A 26,317-nucleotide genomic window follows, 5' to 3' on the forward strand; every position below is an offset into this window, starting at 1 on the left:
GATTTGCCTCCTATATAGGAGAGACATTATTGAATCCAACAACTTTCCGTTTTCTGAAAAATAAAATGTTAAGTTCACCAGAGATTCTCCCTTTTACTGAAGTCAAATGATGCATATGAGTCTTGAAGGAAACACTGAAAGTCCATTTCTAGTTCCCTGGCTTTCCAAGTTTGGGGACAAACAAGGTCAGAAAGACTCCTTGTGTCACTCCTGGTAGAGTGAATGAATCATACCCTTCATAATGTGGTTTGCATTTTATGGTGGATTGTTAACTTGTTTTAAATGCTGATTGATGAATTCTCTGACCATACTGAAATGTGATCTAAACAGTAAGAATTTGTTCTTATTTCCAAATTATGGGACATTAGAACAATGACGTTTGTGATTTATTGTAATGCCTTACTTCCTGGCACTCACATTAGCAATGAGATGATCTTTGTTTATACGCATTATGAGAACCATCTTTTCCCATGGATGTTTATTTTTTTGTGTAATAACATTGATTTTGGAAGAGGGCTCAGTTAGGCTTATTATGTTGTGCAGCATTGTTGAGAGCAGATATTACAAATAGTTTGTGGGGGATTTTTTATTTGTTTTAATCATGAAATAAGGAAAAAACAGAAAATAAATTCAGATTGCTTTCTCCACTAATTTTTCAAAGCATACAAACAAAGTTGATACTCAAAAGAAGAGCAGAATGTTATGAGCGGATCTTATGTGCCAGCAAAGGTGATTCAAATTATAGCTCTATCATTTAATAGATGTATTATACCAGGCACTGAACTTATCCAAGCCTCAGTCCTTCGTCTATAAACCAAAGATAACAAGATTATGTATGGCGTAAAAATTGTATTGAGAAACAATGCAGGTAAAACAAGTAACTAATATTTAGCATGTATTTTGCCTCAGTAAATGTTAATTATTACAATAATAATTTTTAAATTTATAAGTTATGATACAACAACATACTTACCTTCAATTGGATCAGTATTAATTTTTAATGTTGATTTTTTAAAAATTGTCTACACACAAATCTAAATTATTTTGACCTTTTAAATATCAGGAAATTCCTTTTATGAGGAAGAATTATATTTTCAGATGATGGATGAAAAAGTTTTGATTAAAGTTAAAAAATCAAGGCTAATTCCACAAATGTTCTTTTAAGTAAAATGGAAATTGTGAAATTTTCCAAGTTAGAAGTGCAAGATTTTGAAAATATATACATAATGAATACATAATTTTTATTTTTAAAATTTAATATGTATATTTATATTGCCTAATAATATTTTCATTTCTGATAGGCAAAGAACTTTTTTTAGTATATATTCAATACTGCATGGGATATACTCATATTAAAAACTGTTCCTTGTTCATTTGAAATTCAAATGACTACCTTGTATCTTATATGACACCTAAATTTCATGATTACAAAGGATTGAACACAAAATAAAAAAGACTCATAGTAGAATAAATCTCTTCACTTAAAACAGGAAGTTAAATAATCCAATTTTGACTATGTCTCTTTGAAGAAACTTCAGATTATCCCATGTAAAATATACACAGGAGAATTAAAGGACAATCTTTCATTTTCTACTAATTATAACCGATTTTTATTTACTTTGAAGTTGTGTGTTTGAAGGCCTTCATATCAATACATTTTGCAATGAGTTAGAGGCAATTACCGTCCACTTATTTAGCCCTATTACGATGCTCTGAAAAGTTTTATAACAAATCTGCACTATAAATTAAAAATTAAGATCAGCCCTAGTTACTTGTAAGAAATCAAAAACTTTACATTCAACATTTTAAGGAGAAAAAAAAGGAAAATAAGTACAATGTTAAATTTCATAAAATAGCTACGTTAAGTAGTCAGATTTTTCTGACCAAGTATTAGAATTCTGAGCAGAAGTTTACACGTTTTAGAGTCATCTTGCAGAGACATTCAGCTACTGACATTTACAAGAACATATTGGGGATGGGATATAGCTCAGTTGGTAGAGGCCCTGGGTTCAATCCTAGCACCCCCAAAAAAGTTATTTATGAAATATTGTGGTATATATGTGTATTAAGAATTGTAATGCAAAAAAAAAAAAACAAAACAAAGTACACATATAAAGGCATAAATTGGCATGAACATACTTTATATACAGAGACACGAAAAATGGTACTCTATATGTGTAATAAGGATTGTAATGCATTTCACTGCTGTGGTGTATTAAAAAATAAAGAAAAATTCAGAACGAAAAAAAGAACATATTAATGCATATACATTCTGAAAATATCTGATACCTATGTAAAAAATTATTGCTTGAAGAACTGAATTTTAAGATTACTAAATATATCTTTTATTCCCCCATGAATTCTAGTCCCAGAAATAAAATAAACTTTAAAAGAAACATAGTCTCTTTCTGTGCAATAAAGAGACACCAGGATTCAGAATTTTATCCTTAAAATGGAAGAGACTTTTTTAAGTTGACACCTTTTGCTTCGTTTTTCTGACTAATTCCTGGAATTAATAATGTCAGTACCAAACATTAGCAAAGAAATCTTTTGTGTTTTGTGACAGATTTCCTATGAATGCAACCCATAGCCAAAGCCACTACATACCATTTTCTTTTAAAGATGGAAATTCTGGACATATCCTACATTCAAGTGCACCTTCTGGTTGATCCATGTTCTCATAGAGTAACTGGTCTCTGAACCACAATTTATCCTTCCCTTTACTGCACATTCATATTTGCAAAAGAAAAAGAAAATTTTTCCAGCTTGTTTCTTAAACTAATAGAAATTATCATGGCTATATTTTCTAAATAGTTATTTTCTATCTGAAAGTATAGTCTCAAGTAGGAAATACATATTTTAAACCCACAACATTCACTTTTGGAAGATGTTATGTGCAGTTGAAACCAATAAAGAAAAACATTTTTATAGATTATTTAAAATTTAGGTTTTACTGTGTATTTTGAAGCAACTCACATAAAGATAAATACCTATCATGTGAATCTACTGGGCATTAGAATTACAAATTATAATAACATTATCTAGTAAATGATATCTGGTCAAGTTTCATGAAGTGAAACTAAAGTGCAGAAGTCTGAAAAAGTAGCAAGAAAAGCAAAAGTAAGATGTATTTCTTTCTGATGCCCATAATTGATGATTTTCACCTGCCTTTTTCTCACTAATAGGTAAAAAAGGTGGCAACTGACCTTAATATAAATTGGAAACTGTTGCTTCATTTTAAATTTCCCTTTTTTTTAATCTGTTAAATAAAGGCAATGAAATATACAATAGCATAAGGATTTAATGCTAATTTTATGTTATAATAAAAAAAGAATTTGAAATAAAAACAAAATAAATATGGCTTGTATAAAAAAGGAATTGATGCTGTATAGTTAAGACATTTGATATGAGCTACAAAAAGGAAAATATAGAAAACCAAATAAATCTAAAGATAGTGTGACCCATGTTGAAATTCAGAATTCATCAAAAGACATCTTGGAAAGTACCATTTTTCTTGAGGATTTTAAAAAATAGATTCTATATTATTATTATTAGATTATGTGTCTTTCTTTCTAGAGTTGGAACCTGTAAAATTGTTGTAAACTGTTATTAATAGTACTTAAGCTACATTTTAATAGGTGCGTACATTTAATATATTATAAACAAGGAAGTTAATGATTGAACTTTATTGTGGCTATCCATATGAATTCCTAGTAGAAGCAGTCTAAGAATTTGAGATATTCAAAGTAATCACTAATGAAAGTCAAAGATGGACCTTAACATGGGAAGTAAAGACATGCAATATTGTATTTCTCACATCAATCTTAAATGTCATAAAATAGCTACGTTAAGTGTCAGATGTAAATAGGACACAAATACATTTTCTTGCTCTGTTCATATCCCTATGGGTTTTTAATATATACTACATTTATTTATTTTAAAGATGTTTATTTAAATTCAATTATAGCAAACATAAATTTGGTCAAAGTCGAAAGCAATAAATTCCATATATTGTACAGAGAATAATCTATTTTGCAAAGTCTAAAACCCATGTGAAAAAAGCAATATAGGCTCAGTTGAAAATTTTAAATTAAATATACCTAAAAAGGCATTGGACTAAATGACAACAGATGGAGTATAAGATTTCCAAATTTTAATTTGGTTAACTTTCTTATAGTACCTATACACACACATACTACTTTTATGTACTCTAAGTAAAATAGTAAACTATAAGATATATCAGAGTAGAACAAGGAGGACATCTTGAGGTCATTCTAGAAATGTACATGTTGCTAATCTTATACAGAGTACACATGCAATTTATGTCTTAAAAAATAGATCTTTCAAGCTAAGTTAACAGTTCCAATAAAAAGTGTGTTTTTTTCCTTCTTCAGAAAAAAAAAAGTTGTATGCAAAGTTTCTCAAGAGCATTTAAATTCATTTGAAAGGTCTACCTGTCCACCATCAGGTATTCAAACACACACACATGAAGACTACTAAGAAGTTGTTTTTGTTGAATGACAGGTAATATTTTAAAATAAGCATAACACTGTACAAAACATCTTAGCAAAACTGGCTTAAATATTTTTTCCACAGTGGTAAAATAGCATCTTCCCCCAAACATTGGTCCAGTGCACTTTGATCATCAGTCCAATGTCTTCCTATTTTTCCCTCCCACTTCTAGAAAAACAGAAAACAGCTAGCACAGGCTTTGAGTTGCCCCATGTACGTCTTTTCCTATGAGCTTTGAGTTAAAGCTGGACTCGCAGGACCATTGGCAGAATGTTCTGGCCCCTCGGTGCCACTTGTGGGTTCAGCACCTTCCACCTCTTTGCTTCCTTGGTGGGTCTTGTCTGGGGCACCAGCTTGATGAACGCAATTAGCATCCTGCTTTGCTTTGTCCACTTCATTATCAAATTCAACTTTATCTTCCTGATTGTTGTTTTTCTTTACTTGTCCATTCTGGGCAGGGTAGGTGTTGGCAATGATGTCATATAGGAACTGGTATTGCTCCTAATGAAGGAAAGCAGCAAGAAATTACATGAGGAAAACCGATGTCCTTGTATATATGTCAGATGAAAATTAGCAACAACTAATCCTTTCCTTCTGGAAGTCTGGATGAAAGTTCTCCGACATGTCTGCATAAGGAAAATTTTGAATGACTTATTTCCTTGTGGTCCTAAAGGATGAGCTGCTTTCAAAATGGACCCTGAAGCACCACCAAATAGGAGTTCATTTCCTTTCTAACATGTGATGTCTCAGTCCCATGCCTTTGCCCTGGATGCCATTTTGGGGCTTATCTTCTTGGTTATTGCATACAGAGCCCTTAAGAATCAGAGCAGAAATCACCTGCTTCAAAAAGTCTACCCTGATCCCCATAGCCTAATGCCCCTGTTCGTGTCACTATAATTTCTCTATGGTTTTAATTACTACGTTGTTGACTAAACATCTGCCATTTCCCAACATCAAACAATGAGTCTCTCAATAGCAAGAGTACAGTAGCAGGCACTCAGCACATTTTTATTTTTATTTTTTTAAATTGTTTTAGTTGTCATTGGATCTTTATTTATTATATGTGGTGCTAAGAATCAAACCCTGTGCCTCTCACATACTAGGCAAGTGCTCTACCACTGAGCTGCGACCTCAGCTCCTCAACACATTTTTAAAATCAATATATATGCAAACTCAACATTGTACATAATAAAATGCTTCATATATTTTAGAGAGCAATAATTAAATTTATATTGTAAAGAATTACTAATTCCCAGTTAATCATCTATAGTTACTACAACATAAAGAAGATACATGCTTGATTTTTTTTTAAATGTAGCATTTATTATTTTCCTGTATGTACAGCTCTTCATAATGCAACTTCAGGTACTTAGGAAAAGACTAGGAGGAGTCTGTGTCCCCACCTCTTGAATCCAGGTGGCATTGTAACTTTCTCAGCTGATAACAAGGCAGAGGAAGACAGGGTGTGTTTGATTTAAGCCTGCACCTCAGAAAGTCATCCAGTCACAGCTAAATGGAAGCCAACTTTCAGCCTAATAGTGACAGAGATCATTTGAGAGCAACTAGACCCCAGAGGACTCGTCAGCTGGTGGCAGACATATGAGAGACCCTGTTCATCTGAGCCCAAGGAGATGAGTAGAGCAATCCAGATAGGCTTATTGAACTACAATCAATGCTGTTTAAACCACTAAATTTTGGGATGGTTTCTCACACAACACTAATGGATAAAGAATTAAAGGAGGAGAAATTAAGCAATCCATAACCATTTAAGGATTTTTTTAATGATCTGTCACAACAAATTGCTCGCAAATGCTAATTACGTCTCTTATTTGTATTGATAAAAATTCCATGTGAATTGTAACATAAAAATAGAAGAGAGAAAAGAAGAATAGGGAATAGAAGGTAAGGACAGGAGAGGAGAAAAGAAATTCAAAATAAAAAAGAACAAAGTGTTAAAAAAACAATGGTGAGGTATACTTACAAATGTGGAAACCATTCCTGGCCTAGATTTTCGTAGAGATTTCACTACTTGGAAAACATCCACTACCTCTTCAGTTTCTGCACTTTCCAAGAGATTTAGCAAAGCACAAAATATTCCTGTTTGCTGAGATCCATCTCTATAAGAAGAAAAAATTAAAATAGAAAACAAGTGTATTTTATGGAAAAAGTGATATTCGTATGAAGTAGGGAGAGATAAAATATATTTTTTTACTAGATTGTATTATTCCAATTTCATAAGAGTCAGTTATTTCTGTTAAATAATTTTTTAGAGGGGAGTGATTGATCATTTTCAATTTAGGATTTTAATATTCCTGTATTTTTAGAAACAATTGGATTGGGCTTTTAAAATATATTTTATTCTATTTAGTACTTCATTGGTTTTAAATGCATTTTATTTACGTCTGAAGTTATTAGGACCAACATAGTAATTTCAGCTTGATAGATGAGGAACTCAAGAGTTAAAGACACTAAAGGCATAGTTAGAAATTGATAAAACCAGAAGTAGAAGACCATCTGCTTTTCTTTGACTCTTCTGCTTTCTACACTTTTTACAAACATTTCCACTTCCATACCAGAAGAGGAGTGAGAACTGATAAGAATTATTCATTAAAACAAAGGAAAACAATGATCAATTTTCTATGAGAGGTGTAAAGCATTATATAATGGATTTAATTTTAGCATGCATTATCATCAGGATGCTGTGTACCATACATAACTAAAGAACAGTTAGTAGATATTTAAGCATATCCTAAGCATATTTCTTAATACATAGAAGGTGAAACTTCCTTTCATTTCCTTTCTTTCCAGGTAAGTCTCACTTTTGAAAATTCAAATAAGTGATGAAAAGTACGACATCTCCAAGGGCTTGATTCTAGTGTCTGTGATTCCAATAACACTGAGGCTTTTTCAAAAATTCTAAAAGTATTTCTGTAGGTTTATATTTCTCACTTTGCTTTATGATTTTTTTCAGTTCTCATTTATTTTCATATTGACTTTCATGTAGACCTTCTATATTATGAATCTTTCTCTTAATATCCTCTAGTTAAGGTGGCTATTTACCACAGGTAAAATTCTGCACAGAAAAACATTCACCACAGGTGAAATTGGAAAGCCAGCATAACAGAAACTAATAAAATCAAGTATTAGATTTTGTATTACTAAAATATTTGCCTCTGTGGTCAGTTAAGAAAATAATATAATGGATTTAAAATCTAAATTGCTAAGCACTGAGATATCATTTAATATTTAAATCTGTTTATGGAAGATGAAGCTTTCAGTCCTCTGGCTTCTGAAACACCACGTAGAGGGAATCAATGCAGATGAGCATATATCCACTGCAATCCATCCATCTGTCTGTTCATTCACCCTTCTCTCCATTCATTTGCTCATTCAGCCATTATGACATTCTAGGTTCAGGTACTGAGGAATCCAAGATGACATGATATTTGGTATTTATTGATCTAAATTTATTGCCTGGATTTATTAAACTCAAATATAACCATTCCTATCATATTTATATAACCATTACTCTGAAGAAATATAACACAGAGAGTGAATGTCTCCATCAGAGATTTTCTCTGGAGTTATATGTTTTATACATCAGGACAAATAGAAAAAAGTGCCAACAAAGAAGTCAAGTATTTGGATTTTTAGAGCACATCCTATCAAATTCCACCCACCTGCAGTGAATTAGAATAGGCACACTCTTGGTGTACTTATTCCCTTCAGTGGAAGTCTTCTTGGATAGTTTTTGTTTGAGAATCTGAATCATGGAAATTAAGTCTTTGGGATCTGCAGGAAGTTGTTCCATACTCCAGTTGGTGTACTGGTACTGGTACACGGTTCTAGGCTCTTTCCTCTAATACCAGAAGGGAAGGGGACATTAGCTGAAGTGATGCTCCATCCATATAGTTTACAGTCACGTTTTTCTTTACAATTGCTTTCATGTAAATAATTTAAAATTTTTATTCTGAACCATTACACAGATGGTAGCTTTTCTCAAATAAAATAATTTATATTAGTGTTCCTGCCAGAGTTAATTATATCAAAGGTATATACCATCTAAATTGTTTATTTACCTTGGAATGTCTCAATTCAAATACACGGAGAGTATAAGTTGAATGTTTGGTTGTGTCCTTCAGATCAACTTCTAAATCTCCAAATGTTTTCTTTTCTTCTCCCCAGTACTGAGCACAGATTTCCTAGATAAGTAAGAGTATGATTCAATGACATCTACACAAATGTTGAATTTACTATTTGAAGTATTCAGAGAATCAATCTTTCTCTCTCTCTCTCATCTTTCCTTCATTATTTTCTAATAAATGGAAATCACTGCATTCTAAAATTGAAACCTGCCCACAAAAATCTAAAATCCATTTGAAGATATGGTGAAAATCCATTTAACAAATATTGTGCAAGTAAAGGAAATCCGGGAATAATCAATGTAGCCAGGAAGAGCTGATCTTTGCTGATTTTGGTCTTCGAGATTTGTTCCTGCCTTCCATATTCTGATTAGCACTTCTTCAAAATCTGGAGATTGACACCTCCAATAATTCATGCCCTGCTGTCTATCCACCAGTCCCTGAGGAAGGAGCCTGCATCATTTAGGGATTTATCTCTGCATCCTGATGACCAGCACCATGAGTTACTAAATTGGCAGAATATCAAAATAAAGGGTCATACTGGGGTGCAGGTGAATCACAAAATATTTCCTCCTCTGCAGATTGCTTTCCAGTGCTACAAATCCACCATTGCTGACAATGATGGCCATTCGTGCCTGTATTCTCATTCTATTTCTTGACTTGCATAATTTAGATAAGTGAAAAAAATACTGGAATTCCATTCTGGAAATCTGAACAAATATTTATTTCATAAACCAGAAGAAATAAATAAAAAAGGAACTTTCTGTATATGAGTAGAGCATTAGGAGAAAAGAAAGAAAGTCATGATTCTTAGTGTATGTCTGTGAGGGCTTTTATTAAATAAGCACTAACATATGTTAGGTAATTTGTTAGGTGCTAAGTTATATCTTAGGTTCACCTTCAATTAGAATTTTATGGCAATAAATACTGCATGGGAATGAAGAGGGAAGGATATAGATAAATTTTTCAGGAGTTTTGATTTATATCAAATAATAAATAAGAATATAGAATAATAAGGTCAAGATGGAAGGGAAGGCATATTTATGTGTAAGGAGTATTAATAAATATTAACACTATAACACAGCAATGATAATATAATTGGTTCATAAAGACTCAATACATAAACCTACTTTTCTAAAGTAAAGAGTAAGTAAAACATAAAAAAGAGGAGGGAAATGAAAAGATATATAGAGTCTGATTTATGAAGTTCTTAAACATCAGATAAGCAGTTTGATTTTTATCTTTTTTTCCCCAAGATATTAGAAAAATTTTATTCATCACCTCAAAGTGAATTATATATTACAAATTTTGGTCAAAATAATATTATTAAAGGTATTTTCAGTAGTACCACAAAGTATCTATACCTGAAGAAAAAAACAAATAGTAAACAGGTAAGCATACCCTGAAATCTATTCATGTTTAAAATAATACTCTTTAGAAAACTTGTACACGTTTTATAGTTATGAATTGGAAGGAACACACAAAGAGCTACATGATTTTCAAATATCAAATACATAAAGTATTCTCCATGCTCAGAATAAATCATTAGAAAGATTGACATCTTTTTAATTTTTTAAAAGGTGTGTGAGACAGTACCTCATTTCATACAACAGAATACAATACTTCTGGTTCTCTTTATAGCACCTTTTCAACACTTTTGTGGGAGATGTTCATGAGTATGACGGGCTAATGGCTTCTTACCTACACTCACTTGGGTTCAGGAATTATGGGAGTGAAGGGAGCTCAGTGGAAGAGTGCTTGCCTAGCATGTGTGAGGCACTGGGTTCAATTCTCAGCACCACATAGAAATAAATAATTTTATCTTTAAGAAAATATAAAACGTAGCATTGTTTGTTGTGACGCTAAAATTGCGGTGTTCTGGACAACTGTGAGTAGCAAGACTGGACAGGCAATCACAAAATTGTCAGAATCCAAACCCAAAATGATGGGAGTCAACATGGGGGTGGAAGTTGTCTTAAAACTAAACAAATGGGACCTGTGTGACAGAGGGACCAAAAAGACATGAGCACAAAGACCAAGCAAGTAACCCAAGAACGGAGAGTGACATTTTATAATAGAAAAACTTGAAACAAATATATATTCCCAAAAGGACAAACCTGGTTTCCATGATTCAGTTCCGTCAACATGACAATAACCTTGACTTTCCTTTGGAATATCATCTGCCAGAAGTCACCAATGGTCTCTTTTAATGGTCCTTGAGTAGCAATCATCATTTCTGGTTTCCAGTAACCCTTCAAAAAAAAAAAAACAAAGGTGGGGACTTTGTTACTACTGCTCTCTGAAGAGAGAAAAATAGTCAGCTTGTTATCAATGCTGGTACATTAAAATATCAATCCTTAGGTTCAAAAAGAAATAAAATATCTTTATTATATATAAATATATATGAAATTATATGTACATATATAAAATTATATATAAAATAAATGTACTCAAATAATAAATTAGCAAATAATGTTATATCAAGATTAAGACATAAATATTATCTTGAAAAACAAAGATTTTCCTTCCAAAAATACCCCCCAAAACTTTTATTCACTATATTTGTTATTACTAAGGTAAAAAGAATTCCATAGCACTTAAAGTATCATTATCATGACACTACTTTAGTTGGAGTCTATACATTTTTATGATGTAGCATAATTTAAATAATGTTCATTGAATACTGAATGTGTGTTTTAGGAAATCTGTGGAAAGAAATCCAACTTACCATATATGTAATAATTATTTACTGAATGACTGAAATTTCTTTGTTTGAATTCTCAGTTTATTTTTTAATAAAATGTATGTAACACAGACTCACCTGACAATCCAGTTAATCTAAGTGAAGTTTTAAACTATGAAAATATAAAAATTTGAAATAATATTATTTGTAAGAAGAAATATTTTCAAATAATATTATTTGCTCAAATTTTATTTTATTTATTTTTTAATATTTTTCGTTATCAATGACCTTTATTTTATTTATGTATGTGTGGTGCTGAGAATCAAACCCAATTCTTCACTCATGGTCAGCAAGCGCTCTACCACTGAGTCACAACCCTAGCTCTTCAAACTTTATTTTTAAAATTAATATGGCAATAGTCTTATTTTGCATGGAATATAAGCAATAGCATTGCCTTAATCTGAATCTATTCATTAGTTTTTAACATTTTTAAATTGTTTGATAAGTTAAAATACAGCATTAAAAGTTGAAACTTTTATCAATAGATACGTAGTTATGACCAAGATCATCACTTGTTTATGAAGCTGTGTAATAATGGCTTCTAGTCATCTGGACATAATTTTTAAAAGTGTCAGATACTGGGTTTGGGAAATATAAGCACTTACCATAATGAAAGATGCATTGATATATCTGCTTGTTTCTTCTGAGTCACTTTCTTCATCAGAGGATTCCTCTGAATCATGCTCACTCTCTTTGCTCATTTCCAGTTCATGTTTCAGTGGCACTCTGTTAAAATCATCTATGTAAAATAAATTAGCAGTAAGTCTTCCTTTAGAAACAATCAGGGCTGGGGATGTAGCTCACTGATTGAGCACGGGCTTAGTGTTTCCTAATTCCTGGATTCAATCCCCACCCCCACCAAAAGAGAAACAAATAAAAAAATAATTCTATGTTTGGTTAACATGTCTAAGTTAAAAAAAATCAGAATTAAGTATGTTAATATAAATGCAATGATACCCTACATAAAATTCAGTACTAATGGATTAACAAATTATTTTTTTAAAAGCCTTAAAAAAAGGGAAGACCTAAAAAGGTTATAGGAAGAAACATAACAAATAGATATCATAATGCTCTAAATGATCATTCAATCTTTGATACATGTTCTTCAGTTTTCCATGAATGCCATAATTCTTCTTGCTATAAATTAAAAAAAATACAAAGCCTAGAGTTTTTTCTCAATCATATTCTATTAACATTAAATTAACAGTCTTATTTAAATAGGTATTTCATATTAATTATTATTTAGTATAAATTTTTCCTTGCCTCCCAATAATTTAAATTTGTAATAATCTGGTCAAATGATCTGTTTACATTACTATCAACTCTGTATTTTAACTATATTCATAAAGACTTCTGCAGAAATTAGGTCAGCCATGCACTGATTTGATTTATCTGGTTGTCTAGTTTATTAGCTTGGCTTATGTTTTGTTTATGCTAATTTTAGTGTATGCTGTTGAATAAAATTACAATAGTACCAGATGTGATCCTATGGATGTGCTTAAATGGTAAAATTCCAGTCCTGAAAACTGCCTATTTTTATTTATCAAATTTGATGATTGGCACTTTATAGAGTATTTTCTATCTAATTTCAACAACCCAGATATGAGATAAAGAGAAAAAAGCAGAAAGAGAACAAATAGTTACAATGATTGCTATTTGACAAATACTCTGAAATAACTGACAGAAAGATAACACTGAATGCAGTCTTTTCTCCAAAGACCATTCAAAACATATAGGGTTCAAATAACTTGCTGTAACTAAAATTCAGATAGCCTATTAACTTCTTCATTGTAAACCTAATGTCGAAAATTTGCTCAGAGATAACTTGCATGTGTGTCTCACATTCAACAAATCCAAAAAGAGTTTCATTTTATCTAATACAAAAAGTAATAATAATAAACTACATACACGGAATGACATTCGAATTCCGGTTTTTCTTTTTATTTTCCTCTTGGTTTCCAATGTGCTGTGTCCTCCAGCTCCTGTATGAAGGAAGTCTCTGAAAAAAAAATAGAATAGAAAACTCCTTTAAATCCTAAATATTAGATTAATTTATTATTGGGATATAGAATGCTTCTTATAGAAAGGCACCTGATCAATTTTTGTGAAATTTGCATACACTACCTAGAGGCCAAAGATTTTAAGTTTCTCTGTGAGTTTTCCATTTTTATTGTTTAAGCATTTAGAACATTTGACATGGTGAGTTGGAACTAAAAATATACACTTCTCTAATAGAGTAAACTTCTCACTTAAGAACTGCTTGACAACAAAGTAGTGTACTTCATTGTGCATAACAAGTTGAAAACACTATACCAATGTTCATTATTACTCATATTGCAAAATCAATAGCAATTATTTTAAATTATGAGAACTAAACTTAACAGACAGAGCATTCACAGAAGACTTGATTCTTCAAACACTGAGACCTCAATTTTTCACACCTGCCAGGGTGCTGTCCCTCTCATGCACAGTAGCTAATCAGTTAGCAAAATCTATAATTTCTACTGTTACTTTTCTCTCTTCCAACTTAGTTCAGTCCATCTTCTTTTTTCACTTGGAAACTATCAACAATTTCATGACTGTCCTCTTTATGTCCAATCTTGCTTGCTCTAAACCTTCTAAAACACAAATCAGAAGCTGTCCCTCTTAGGCTCCATAGCAACTTCCTTCCAAGATCAGGAAGCAGTAAACCTCCTCAGTAGAGCATAAAAAACATTTAGGGATATGCCCTTGACTATCTCTCCAGCCTTGTCCCCCACTAGGTCCCTCCCTACTTCAACCAAACCAAATTTCTCCATTCCTGGCAGCTCTCAGATTCTAAGACAGCCATGCTATTCTTTCACTATTGGCAGGACACAGTGGTTTGAATGTATCCCAAGGGATCACGTGTAAAGGCCTGGTTTCCAGAGTGGTGGTATTGAGAATGCTTATGGACATTTAGGAGGTGGGGTCTAGTGACAGGTCCTTCAGTCATTGGAGGCTTGCCCTCAAAAGGACACCACAGGATTGTGAGACCATATTTCCCCAAATCACTGCTTCTTGGCTTGTGATGTGTGCATTTTGCTCCAACGTATGATCCTGCATGATGTGCCACTCTTGTCAGAGCCTCAATGCCATAAGAACACCGAGTTTGGGATTTGAACCTCCAAAACTGTGAGCTAAACAAACCTTTTCTTCCTAAGTGGCCTGTTTCAGGTATTTCATTATAATGATAGAGGCTAAGACACAGACAAATATACATTTTGTTTTCTTTTTCCTCTATGTCACTCCTCTTCCTTCCCACTAGTCCCTAAATAAATATTGAGTATATAATATTTCAGGATAATAATAATATTTAATATTTGAATATCCTAAACCGAGAAAGTTCCTCATGTACCACTTATTAAGATTTTTTATACAGACAATGCATATAAATCTATGTGAATATATGTAATATTATGTATAAATAATACTATATAAAATAATACTTATTTTATATCTAATTATATATAAAATCATATAAATTATATAATATATACATAATTTATTATATTTAAAATTGTATATAATTGTATATTATTTATTATATATTAAATTGCATATAATTACATATAAAATTATATACATTATATAAAATATGTTATATATACTATATATAATATTATTTGCATATATTATTATATAGTATATATGAAGCCTTTTTTAAACTAACTATGGCATCCAGTTTTGAACCCCACTTAATACTGTGTAATTGAATGAAAGAGTACATCATCACTAAATCCCATTATATACCAACGATATGAATAACCACCATGAGGTGCATGTAAAACCAGCTGCCTTGGAAAGTACCACAAGACCATTTGTTCTGTAAGAGGTCACCCAATAGCCACTTCCTTCTAGTGGCCAATGCTCAGGATTATAAGTGGAACTAATGGCTCACCTTCCTATAAGACCCAAAGGATTTTTCCATCTTCAATCCTGGTTTATTTCAGTTGCCACCATAAGTCTAAGCCTCTCTGTGCATCCATCCACATTCCCCACATTTTTATTCCTTGATGGTTACCTGTATTCTCAAATAAAACCCAGTCTCTATATCAACCAATGCTCTCCTCTGGGTTTTTCATGTCCATGGTCTATCAGCAGCAAATCCCCATTCATCTGAATCTTCTTCCCCTCCCATTCCATTTCAGTCGTGTGATCTCTTTGATCCTGCTGCTACTTGCAAACCACCTCTCCATATTTTGCTTCAAAAAACCCCAATGACTTTTGATTTTCCTTCCGTTATACTCCACCACCTTTAATCTACTGCCCTTCATGTGAGGGTATGAGGCACTGATCTCTGGATCACTCCTCCTCTTAGTGTTAGACTTGGCTAATGGTGCACTCTTCCTCTCAGGTCCATCTCGTCCTTAGTTACTTTGACCTTCACAAGGACAATCTAGCCAACACTCTCATTGATTTCATCTGTTTTTTCACCTCCCATGACTTTTCCCTTCATTCCTCAACCATTCACTTTACCACTATACCTTTGTAGGTTTTATTCCAAACATTACAACATCTCTAAAATCAGGATTTCAAGCATCCCTGTTCTTGAAAATTATCCCCCTTTTTCCAGGACATTAATTCTAATCCTTTCAGCCTAGGAACCTGAAATTCCCAATAGCATGTGCATATGTGGGTTAGTGGGGTTAGTACATTGATTATGGTAAATTTATCAGTTAAAAGAACAACAAAACAACAATGAAACACTTCTCTTTTTAAGAATACTCCATGCCTGTCAATTCTTCCACAAAAATGCGGATCTTCTGCAGGACCAAGTTGCTTGGTGGTTATTATAAGCTCCACCTCCTCCCCCCACCTTAGCCCCACTTTGATCCTCAACATTAAATGATTCTGCATCTGATTAAAAGCACATTCCTGGCCTTGTGAAACTCTTTGAATTGACTAGGTTGGTATTTTATAGAAAAACTCTGTAAACTGAAAATCACTGGTGGAAGAGAAAAGTTAAAAACATTTTTTGACAACTAAGCAATTCGAAGATAGCTGTGTCACCTCTCTGAAATCACAGGGAACCATATTCTCGGTTAGCTGTCAGAATAATTGCCTAATAAATAGGTTAGGACACACATACTTATCCTTTCCTTTCTGTCTACCAGCTCCAGCCAGTTCAACTTCCTAAGCAGTCACAAACCCCTCTAATTATTTCCTCTCACAAACCAAAACCAGATGCAGTTTTTAAAGGTGAGATGCTGTATTGACTGGGGCAGGCCAATTTTGTTGCTATATGCTATTATTTTGACACTTTATGTTAGACCAGTTTAATGAGTGAGTGTGGAAAGTGTTAGAGGTTGAATCAGACTTCTGGGTTTAAACTAGTCTTCTACATAATAGTTGTGTAGACAGAGGCATTTCTTTTAAATTCTCTGTGTCAGTTTCCTCATCTGTGCTCCATTGCTATGGTGAGGATCAGATGCCGTTGAAGTGCATAGCAAACAATTGGAAAATATAAAGCCATAAAATTTGCCTATAATTATTACTGTTATCTCTACTTAAATTACCTGGAATTCAGCTTCCAGTGGAGATGGCTCACTGGGAGGATCTCTTTTCTTCATGTTATGCAGACATAGATGTAATTCAGACAAGTTTACTTCTGTTTCTCCAAACTGATTATATTCCACTAAGGCCTGATGAATCAAGATGTACTGTGCCTACAGTATCAAAGAAAAATGAAAATAATTACGTAATGCAGTGTCCTATGTGTCACATGTAAATAAAATAAGCATTCATACAATTTGGTTCATATTGGGACAATGTGTGATAAAATAATTGATATGGGTAACATGCAAATGTTCTGAAGTTAGCTCTCCCCACTGTCTGCAAATTTCATTTCACACTATTTTTTCAGAAAAAAATATACATTGTTTACCAAATAGAGTATTCATTGTATAATTTCATATCTCTTATTTTATTCCTCAACATTAAAAATAGTCTGTTAGTTTCTTCAGTAACTATTACTGAGTTAATAAGTGAAATTAATAACACTTGAAATTGTAATAAATACACAGGATATCAGAAAAGGCAAGTTAATATACTGTATAATGCATCATTAAAATTTTCTAGAACTTCTTAAAATAGAGAAAATTATTTAAGAAGATCAAATAGCCAAACCCTAATTTGACAACTCCTAACTTTTTATCTAAATTCATTATTTTGAAGGAAATTACTTATTTCTGATTTAAAGAGAAATAACATTTTTCTTTACCACCACCACTTCCCTGAGTTTTCTTATGTCTTTCTTCCTTGTTTCACTGATTCCACAAAACTTAATTTCTCATTTTCTGGTTAACAATCTATTTTTATACTTCTTGTTGATATCTATTTATCTATGAACATTTAGACCTTTTATATATTTTTCTGATTTAAGATCACAAAAATCATATTCTGTGTTTCATTTGATGACTTTATTCACTCGCTATTTCCATCTAAGCATCCATTCACATAGATAGATACAGACCTAGATTTCTTCAACTGCAGCCTGGCATTTGCTATACAAAGTCCACTACTGCTTTCCCTCTCCCCTGCTAATATCTGGTTCAAGTGTTTATATTGTTGTGCTTTTCTACCAATGTTCAATGCAAGGAACAGTACTGCACCTGTTTTTAGTTAAGCACAGTTGCAATTGCTGTACTTTGGTATACACAGTACAGACATGTGCGATTGGCAGGTCAACTACAGACATTTTTCAGTAACAACTTATGATCCAAATCACCAAACGCATAGCATACACCACAAACTTGTCTAAGTGCTTCACTTGTATTTCCTTTTTCTTTATAAATATGTGCAGTAAGTACTACCTTGATCTTCGTTTTATGGATGACTTAAGTGACGCACAGAAACATTAAACACTTGTCCAGAGGTGTATAGGATTAAAAATTAGAGGTAGGAATTGAACTTTGGAAGTCTAGTTTAATAAACCTGGCTCTTAATCACTAATGCTGTCTCCTTGTTTTTAATTCTGTGATATGTCACCAATCTGTTTTCAATGCTTTTATTTCTTCCCTGGTCTGATATTTGTCCGTAGTATTTCATTATTTTAAAAAATACACATATTCTATGGTCATCTTTCTTCCACAGAACTCTTAAGCATAACAAAATGATTGCCACTTGATTTAATTTTTAAAAACATTTAATTTATTTGAAGGTATGACAAATTTAGATTTCTTTTTATACCATTACTGTTTCCCTAAAATAATTTAAGTTCAAAAATAAAAGTGAGCATATGTTAGAACGTACCTCCACTTGAACCATGAGACACCTCTGTCGCCTGAGCTTGACGACGTAACCATAAACATCCACCTTGCCCTCTGCTTCCAGCCCTTCTAGCATGGCATCAATTCCAATGTAGGTGCCTGTGCGCCCAACACCAGCACTGACAAAACCATTAAAAAAAGTGGAGACAGAATCATAATGAGGAAATGAGTGGAGAACCATCAAGCATGAAGCAGAGATAAGAACCTAAGTTTCTGTTGAAAAAGGTCTATTCAGGGCCCTTGCTACTGTGTTCACAGATCGCAATATCATACTTTATACCCCCAAATTTATTCAATTATATGTTGGTAATTTACGAATTTTTTTTTTTTTTCAAAAAAGAATATAAGTAACATGCAGCAGATTCTTTCCCAAAACAGGAATTACCCAAGGAGAGGACATCTTTAACTCAGGACTTCAACAGACCCACAGACCCCTGGGTGCTACAGGAGTCTCTGTTTACCTGCAGTGCACCACAATGGGGCCACTGAAGAAGTTGCTGAAAGCATTCACTCTCCTTCTCAGTTTGAGGAGCAAGTGGGGATCTTCAGGCACCCCATGGTCTGGCCAACTGGTAAACTGAATGTGTGTCACCTCTCGTCCCGTGGTTTTCTCCTTTTTCTAGTCAAAAGGTAAAAATTTTCTCTTAAGGTGAGTTTGTTTTCACAGTAAACCATATAACATAAATAAGTGGGAGCAAGGACCCATAGGAAAAAATTCTTCATGCAAATGTAAACTGCTCCAGAGACTTTTCCTGGGGTGTACAGTAAGCTTTCTGCCATGAATGCTTTTCCCTTTCCAATTAATAACGAGTAGTTGAAAGCTCATGCAAGATGTTCATGCACTACCCAGTAAGCAGAAACTTACCAGTGAAGTAAGGTAAGGTAAACAGAGCTGAAACTCCTAGGCACTTTCATGCTACAAAGCCAAAAAAGCAAAAATAAACACACACCAAAAAATCAAGGGGTGGGAGTGGGTAGGTGTCAAGGTGGGGATTTGTGTGAAAAAAAAATTTACTAAATGTCACTCTCACAGGTGTTTAAAATTCTTCTGCTTGGTAGACCAGCAAACAGGACTATTTCTCACATGTAGAAAATCTGACTGTATTCCTTAAGCCCTCCAAAAGTAGAATCATCAACTTAACGAAAAATTATGTTGTTTGTAATTTTTCAATAGGAAATAAATGAGTTGATTAAGAATAGTAACCCCAGAGTAATCACGATAACCAGATGGGCCCTGATGTCTACAAAAATGCCATCAATGTGTATGTAAATGCCTATGTTTATGGATTGAGGGCCTATGTGGCTCTGTCAATCATGTATTTAGCCATGAATCATTGGCAGAATTGTTTCACAGCCTTCAAATGCAAAGCAGTCAGTAATGCAAAAGGAGCCAAGAGGGCCTTGGGAGAAATACATAATAAGTTTTCTTTTTCCTGTAGAAGAAAAATGTATTTGGACTATATAGAAATAAAAAATAGATTACTGAAAGACCTCCAACAAATGGAATTCAGAGAAAATTTCAACCTCTCATGAAAGATCTACATTTTTAAAATAGCACTATTAAAGTATATTCCATCCATCATAAACACCACTCATTTGAAGGGTTTTTATTATATTCCCAGATTGGTACATCACCCGTATCTAATTATAGGACATTTTTGTCAGCACAAAATGAAAGCCTCCACCCATTAGCTGCTGCTCCCCATTCCAACCCTCTCACCTGGAGGCAACTGTTAATCTACTTTCTAATTTTATCTGCTCACCTATCTGGAATTTATATGTAAATACAATTATTATATAATATATATGTTGACCTCCATTTTATCTATTACCAAGGCCACGGTGGTGGCCTCTTTATTTTCTGAATTAAACTTCTCTCTCTACTATATATTTAGAATTGATACTCCATGTACTGCTCTCTAATTGTGCAATTTGTCTAAGTATTCTTTCCATAATGCTAACAATCCATTCAGGATTATTTATTAATTTAATAATATAATCATTTATTTAACATACTTAATGGAATCTTCTTTTTCTAAAGTACTTTAGGAGTCCATCATAATAGATACTTTTGATTTGACATGGGCAAACCTGTCTTTGACTCATGGCTAAAATTTGACCTATGAACTTGTATTCTTGTTCTAACCTAACCCTTCCTCCTAGATGTCAGTGAAAGACAACTTTCCCAGATATATTTCAATTTCTCACATTTAATATTTCATAATTAAATTTTATAAAAGCAATATCAAAACAAAAATCATTTACTAAAACATACTCACATTTGTAATGCTCAGTTTCTGAATGATATAATCTGGACATTTTTTGTGCTCATATATTTTTACAATAACATCTCCAAAAGCCCGTGTGCCTTCTTCCATTGATGGCCAGTATTCTGCACACTTGTTCTATATTTTAAAAAAATCATTAATGATTCCAGTTTTTCATTTAAACAAAATTTTACTATACACTCTTAATAAAACCAAAACCCCAAAATTATTTATCCAAAATTCTCACAATATTTACATATTCTTTGTTAAGCACATTTACATATACACCTAAAATTGTGGTGTCCGAAATGAATTGTTTCCCATCCAGGTGTTCAGAAAGACTTCAGACTACATAGCAGAAGGACGATGTTCTGAGTCTTAGCTGCCTTTAAAAAGAGGGCATGCTCAGTGGTCAGCAAAAAAAGATGTGATTCATCGTGGTCAGTTACTGGCTGGGAAACCAAAAGGCTTTTATTCCTCTGAAGTCATATTATATGATTTAACACCTATCTGCTCAAAGTCAGTTTGAGTATTCACTAGTACTTGGGAAGTTAACACTTTTCAAGGTTCTGAACAATGCTAAGAAAAAGAAAAAGAAAAAGAAAAAAAAAGAAAAAGAAAAAAAAAAAACAGGAACCAAATAAAAGTCCACTAATTAAATCAAAACATCTAAATGTCATAAATTTAGGAATACATTTACATATGTACAAATTTTATTTTTCTGCATGTATGAGAATTCAAATCAAATGTTAGCACTACTAAAATAGAAAGAGTTCTATTTTAGTCAGCAGCACAAAAATATGGCTTTTTAAAATGCAATTCCAACCACCATCCTGTGAAACTTGTAGGTTCTTACCCTGTTTCCTTCTTCACATCGAGTGACCATGACAATAACAGTGGCTTTTTGTTCCCAGATCATCCTCCAGAAATCATCCACAGTTTCATCCCTGGGGCCTGGGAGATTAAAAAAAAAATACAAGTTAAGAGATATATTTTTAAGCGTTATAAAATAAATTTCAAAAAAAATAATATAGGACTATCAAATAAATTACCTTGTGCAGCAATATATTTCCTGGGCTCTTTGAAACCCTGTTCAAAAAACACACAAAAATATGTCATTTACTAAATACTCCATTATTCATTAAAATGCAAAATTCCTTTTTTATTTATTTTTTTTATTTTGTTTTGTTAACAGGGATTGAATCCAATGACACTTAACCACTGAACCATATTCCCAGACCGTTTTATTTTTTATTATGAGACAGAGTCTCATTAAGTTGCCTAGAACCTCACTAAATTGTTGAGGCTGGCTTCAAACCTGAGATCTTCCTGCCTCGGCTTCCCTACTTGCTGAGTTTACCGGCATGTACCACCATGCCCTGCTAACATACAATATTCTGAATTAGAAAAAATTGCTTTAGATTTGCCATTTGTTGGTTATAGATTTCCCAGGGCATTTTCAAATTATTAAGGAAATTTTATTAATTTGTGATCAGTCATTTAATTGTGCCAAGTGGATTAGTTAGCATTTGCAAATACTAGTCATGACTTTCATGTATTTTTCTGTATACTGCAAACACTTTTTAAAACTTGACTTCATTGTTGTAGGATAATACAACAATGTGCGAGCATAATCCAGTTATTATAGTTTAAATCCCATGAACCTTTACAGCCTTCTAACCAGCCATGTAGTTACTTTTCAGATTTGTACTCCATTTCTTTGTGTAAATCCCTCTGGAATTGCCCTCGACACTTCTACCTCTTAACTATTGTTGAAATATGCTGCTGATTCCCTGGAGTCTTTTTATGCAATTCCAGATAAGTGATGCAATCACTTTCATTTCATTACCTACAATGTCCGCTTTCTCTGCTCCTGTTACTAAGACAAAAAAGGGAGCACAGAAGTAGATAAAACATGATACTTTCTTTCAAAATTATCTCAGACTCTTTAATTTTACCTTTATCTCATTTACCTCAAGGAGAAAAGCTCCATAGAAAGAGATGAAGTTTGCTACTGAATGAACTTTTGCACAAAAACTATAAGAATTCATGTCAATTTTAGTAGCTTCTCATAGCACAGTATTAGTCATGTTCATTTATTCAACAAATATTGAATGGCTACAATATGTCAAGTACCAATCTAAAAGCTGAAGAAGCATGCTTTCAGGAGGTCCTAGCTGTGTTGAGGAAATGTAAATACAATCTGATAGCATAGTGGCCATATGTATTTGAACATAAAGTGCCCGGTGTTTTGGGGGTTTTTGTTTTTTCCTAGAGATCATCTAAGCTCTTGTGAAGTCTTAGCAGGTCTGCTCTCAAGTATTTTACTTTGAATAACAAATTATTATTTGTAAAAAAACACCATATGTAAAATAAATTTGATTAGTGCTAATTGGGAAGGTCTGTGGAGCTCATCTTACAGAATCAGTTCAAATAGAGGTTAAAAAAAATATGACATAGAAATAATAGTTATTCTTTGGATTATGACTTAACATTTGCAAAAGTGTTGGCTGCTATTAAAAATAAATCGTTTACGGATTATATTAAAAAGACAGAATAAGAGATTTCATTATGGATATCATGAGGACAGGTTAAGGGAAGAGTTATTTGTAGACTAAGATGGATTTCCAGGGACAATAGCAAACAAGGATATGAAAGCTGTTGTATATAAACCAAAGTGGAGTGCTCTCTCTAGGGACAGAATGCTTGGGGCTAAGGGGAGAATCCCAGATGATTCTACTAGCAAAGTAGAGAACATCTTTTGGAGTTGTGATATTTAACTGAATTAATACACATAAAGCACTTATATGATAACTGATAAATAGAAAATGTGCATAAATTATATTATTATAATCATAATAGTCATCATAATCATTGGTATGAATAATTTAGCCCTGGAAAATCACTAGATATATCAAAAAGTAACTTGATTAGTGACCAAGTCTCAGAGGTTGAAGATGAGTGATGTGTCTAGAAAACATTTCCAAGTTATTCTATAATTATACATGATTATAAAACAGTGGATGGGACTGTGTTTCTCCAAAACTTATGTCACCAGCTCTTCAGAATGTGCCCTTATTTGGAAATGGTATCTTTATGAATGTAAGAGTTAAAATGATGTCAAACTGGACAAGGTTGTGTTCTAAGTTCAGTGACAGGCATTCTTATAAGAGAAAGAAGAAGGACATTCATACAGTGACTAGAGACACAGGGAAGAAGGCCTTGGGATAGAGACAGAGTTTGGAGTGATACAACCATAAGCCAAGGAATGCCAAGGATTGTCAGCAGCCCCCAGAAGCTAGGAAGAGGCGAGGAAGGATCTTTCAGAGACTTCAGAGGGAGTATGATTCTGTGGACACCTTGGTTTCAGGTCTCTGACCTCCACAACTGTGTGAGAATAAGTTTCTGTTGTTTTAAGCCATCTAATTTGCTGTACAAAGTGCCTAATGCACTGCCAAAATAGATAAGCATAATTTGAAATTTGTGTCTTTACTAAAAATTTATATATTCAAGTGTTCCAACAGCAATAGCAATATAAACAACAACAAAAACAACAAAATAAAAAGCTGAATTATTTTTTTCTTTTTAAGAATCTGGGGAATTTCCTTATAAATCAGCATACATAACAGCATAAAATATACGTGGTAAGTTATTGAGTTGTCAAACCTTTCTGATAGCACGTTCTTTTGTCAAGGCTATATGGAGCTGAGCATGTTCATATGTTGCTGCTGGATTATAAACTGTAGTCTTTGCTTTACACACCCGACAAACGGCAGGCCCAGAGTACAGTTTGAACTGCCGAGAGGCATCACTCAGGGGAAATCTGGTCTAGCAGGAGAAACCAGGGGACTAGAGGCCAGGCTCTCGCGACTGGGCAGCTGGAGACCGCACGCCCTCTGGCGACAGTCCACCGGCTTCCCGCGTGACTGGGTGGCTGGAGAACGCTCGCCCGCCAGCGACAGCCGGCCGTTGCCCCTGCGACTGGGCGGCTGAAGACCGCATGTCCGCCGGCGACCGATCCCACGCCCGCTGCCTGCGCGACTGGGCGGCTGGAGACCGCCCGCCTGCCAGCGACCGACCGCGGGACTGGGCGGCTAGAGATTGCCCTCGACAGCCAGCCCGCTGCCTGTGCGACTGGGCGGCTGGAGTCCACGCCCCCTGCCAGCGACCGGGAGCTGAAACCAACCAGAGACAGTCCAGTCCCACCTCCCCATTCCGACACCCCGGCAAGGAGCCTGGGGCCCGCCATAGCAGAGAAGTGATGTCACTGGAGCTCGGCTGTCGGAATTCCTTCCCAGCGGAATCCACTTTAGCAGGCATAGTCTACCAACACAAAGGAGAGACAACAGAGATATACAAAACCAAAACAAATCTATAGAAGAGAGCAGAAACACAGCAATCAAATAGAGCTGGAAAGTAACGTGAACATCATGAAAAAACAAGGGACAAAAGGAGTACAAACAATGCAGGACAACCTAAATCTACAGGAGGACCTAGAAGCATCAGAAACATGGATAGGGAAAGAACTCAAGGCATACCTAACTCAGATGGAAAGGAATATTAGAGAAGACATGAGACAGCAAGTCCAAGCAATAAAAGTATATTTTGAAAATGAATTAAACAAACAAATTCAAATGGCAAAGAACGAGCTTTACCAGGAGATAGAGATCTTAAAAAAATCAAACAGTAATCCTAGAAATGCAGGAAACTATAAACCAAATTAAAAACTCAAACGAGAATATTACAAATAGACTAGATCAAGTAGAAGTCAGAACATCAGATAATGAAGACAAAGTTTATCAACTTGAAAAGAATATAGTCAACACAGAAAATATGCTTAAATCCCACGAGCAATCTATTCAAGAGTTATGGGATGTCATAAAAAAATCAAATTTGAGAGTCATCGGGATAGAAGAAGGCATAGAGATTGAAACCAAAGGAATGGACAACATATTAAAGGAAATAATTCTAGAAAACTTTCCAGAGATGAAAGATGGAATGGATTGCCAAATCCCGGAAGCCTACAGGACCCCAAACATTCAAAACCGTAATAGACCAACTCCAAGACATGTAATTATGAAGATAGCCAACATACAGAACAAGGAGATAATATTAAAAGCTACGAGAGAATGGAGGCAGATTACATTCAGGGGTAAACCAATTAGGTTAACGACTGGTTTTTCGTCACAGACTTTGAAAGTGAGAAGATCCTGGAACAATGTATTTCAAACGCTGAAAAATAATGGATTCCAACCAAGAATACTGTATCCAGCAAAATTAAGCTTCAGATTTGACAATGAAATTAAAATATTTCACGATAAACAAAAGCTAAAAGAATTTGCAGCCAGAAAACCAGCACTGCAA

General features: G+C 33.8%; 1 protein-coding gene across 1 annotated transcript in view; it reads right to left on the reverse strand.

Moving 5' to 3' along the window:
* Positions 1-3,956: 3,956 nt before the first annotated feature.
* Ptprc (protein tyrosine phosphatase receptor type C) overlaps positions 3,957-26,317 on the reverse strand; it is a 120,962-nt gene continuing 98,601 nt past the window's right edge. The window contains exons 20-32 of the mRNA XM_076872930.1: positions 22,006-22,042; positions 21,810-21,907; positions 20,966-21,091; positions 19,148-19,305; positions 18,670-18,805; positions 16,935-17,084; positions 13,306-13,396; positions 12,003-12,136; positions 10,772-10,906; positions 8,592-8,714; positions 8,193-8,371; positions 6,494-6,629; positions 3,957-5,013 (exon numbers count right to left, since the gene is read on the reverse strand). Coding sequence (XP_076729045.1) covers positions 4,738-5,013; positions 6,494-6,629; positions 8,193-8,371; positions 8,592-8,714; positions 10,772-10,906; positions 12,003-12,136; positions 13,306-13,396; positions 16,935-17,084; positions 18,670-18,805; positions 19,148-19,305; positions 20,966-21,091; positions 21,810-21,907; positions 22,006-22,042 — 1,779 coding nt within the window. The 3' untranslated portion in view covers positions 3,957-4,737. The remainder of the gene's footprint in view (positions 5,014-6,493; positions 6,630-8,192; positions 8,372-8,591; positions 8,715-10,771; positions 10,907-12,002; positions 12,137-13,305; positions 13,397-16,934; positions 17,085-18,669; positions 18,806-19,147; positions 19,306-20,965; positions 21,092-21,809; positions 21,908-22,005; positions 22,043-26,317) is intronic.

The sequence above is a fragment of the Callospermophilus lateralis genome, chromosome 13 (assembly GCF_048772815.1).
Source record: "Callospermophilus lateralis isolate mCalLat2 chromosome 13, mCalLat2.hap1, whole genome shotgun sequence".
In the NCBI taxonomy this organism is placed as follows: Eukaryota; Metazoa; Chordata; class Mammalia; order Rodentia; family Sciuridae; genus Callospermophilus; species Callospermophilus lateralis.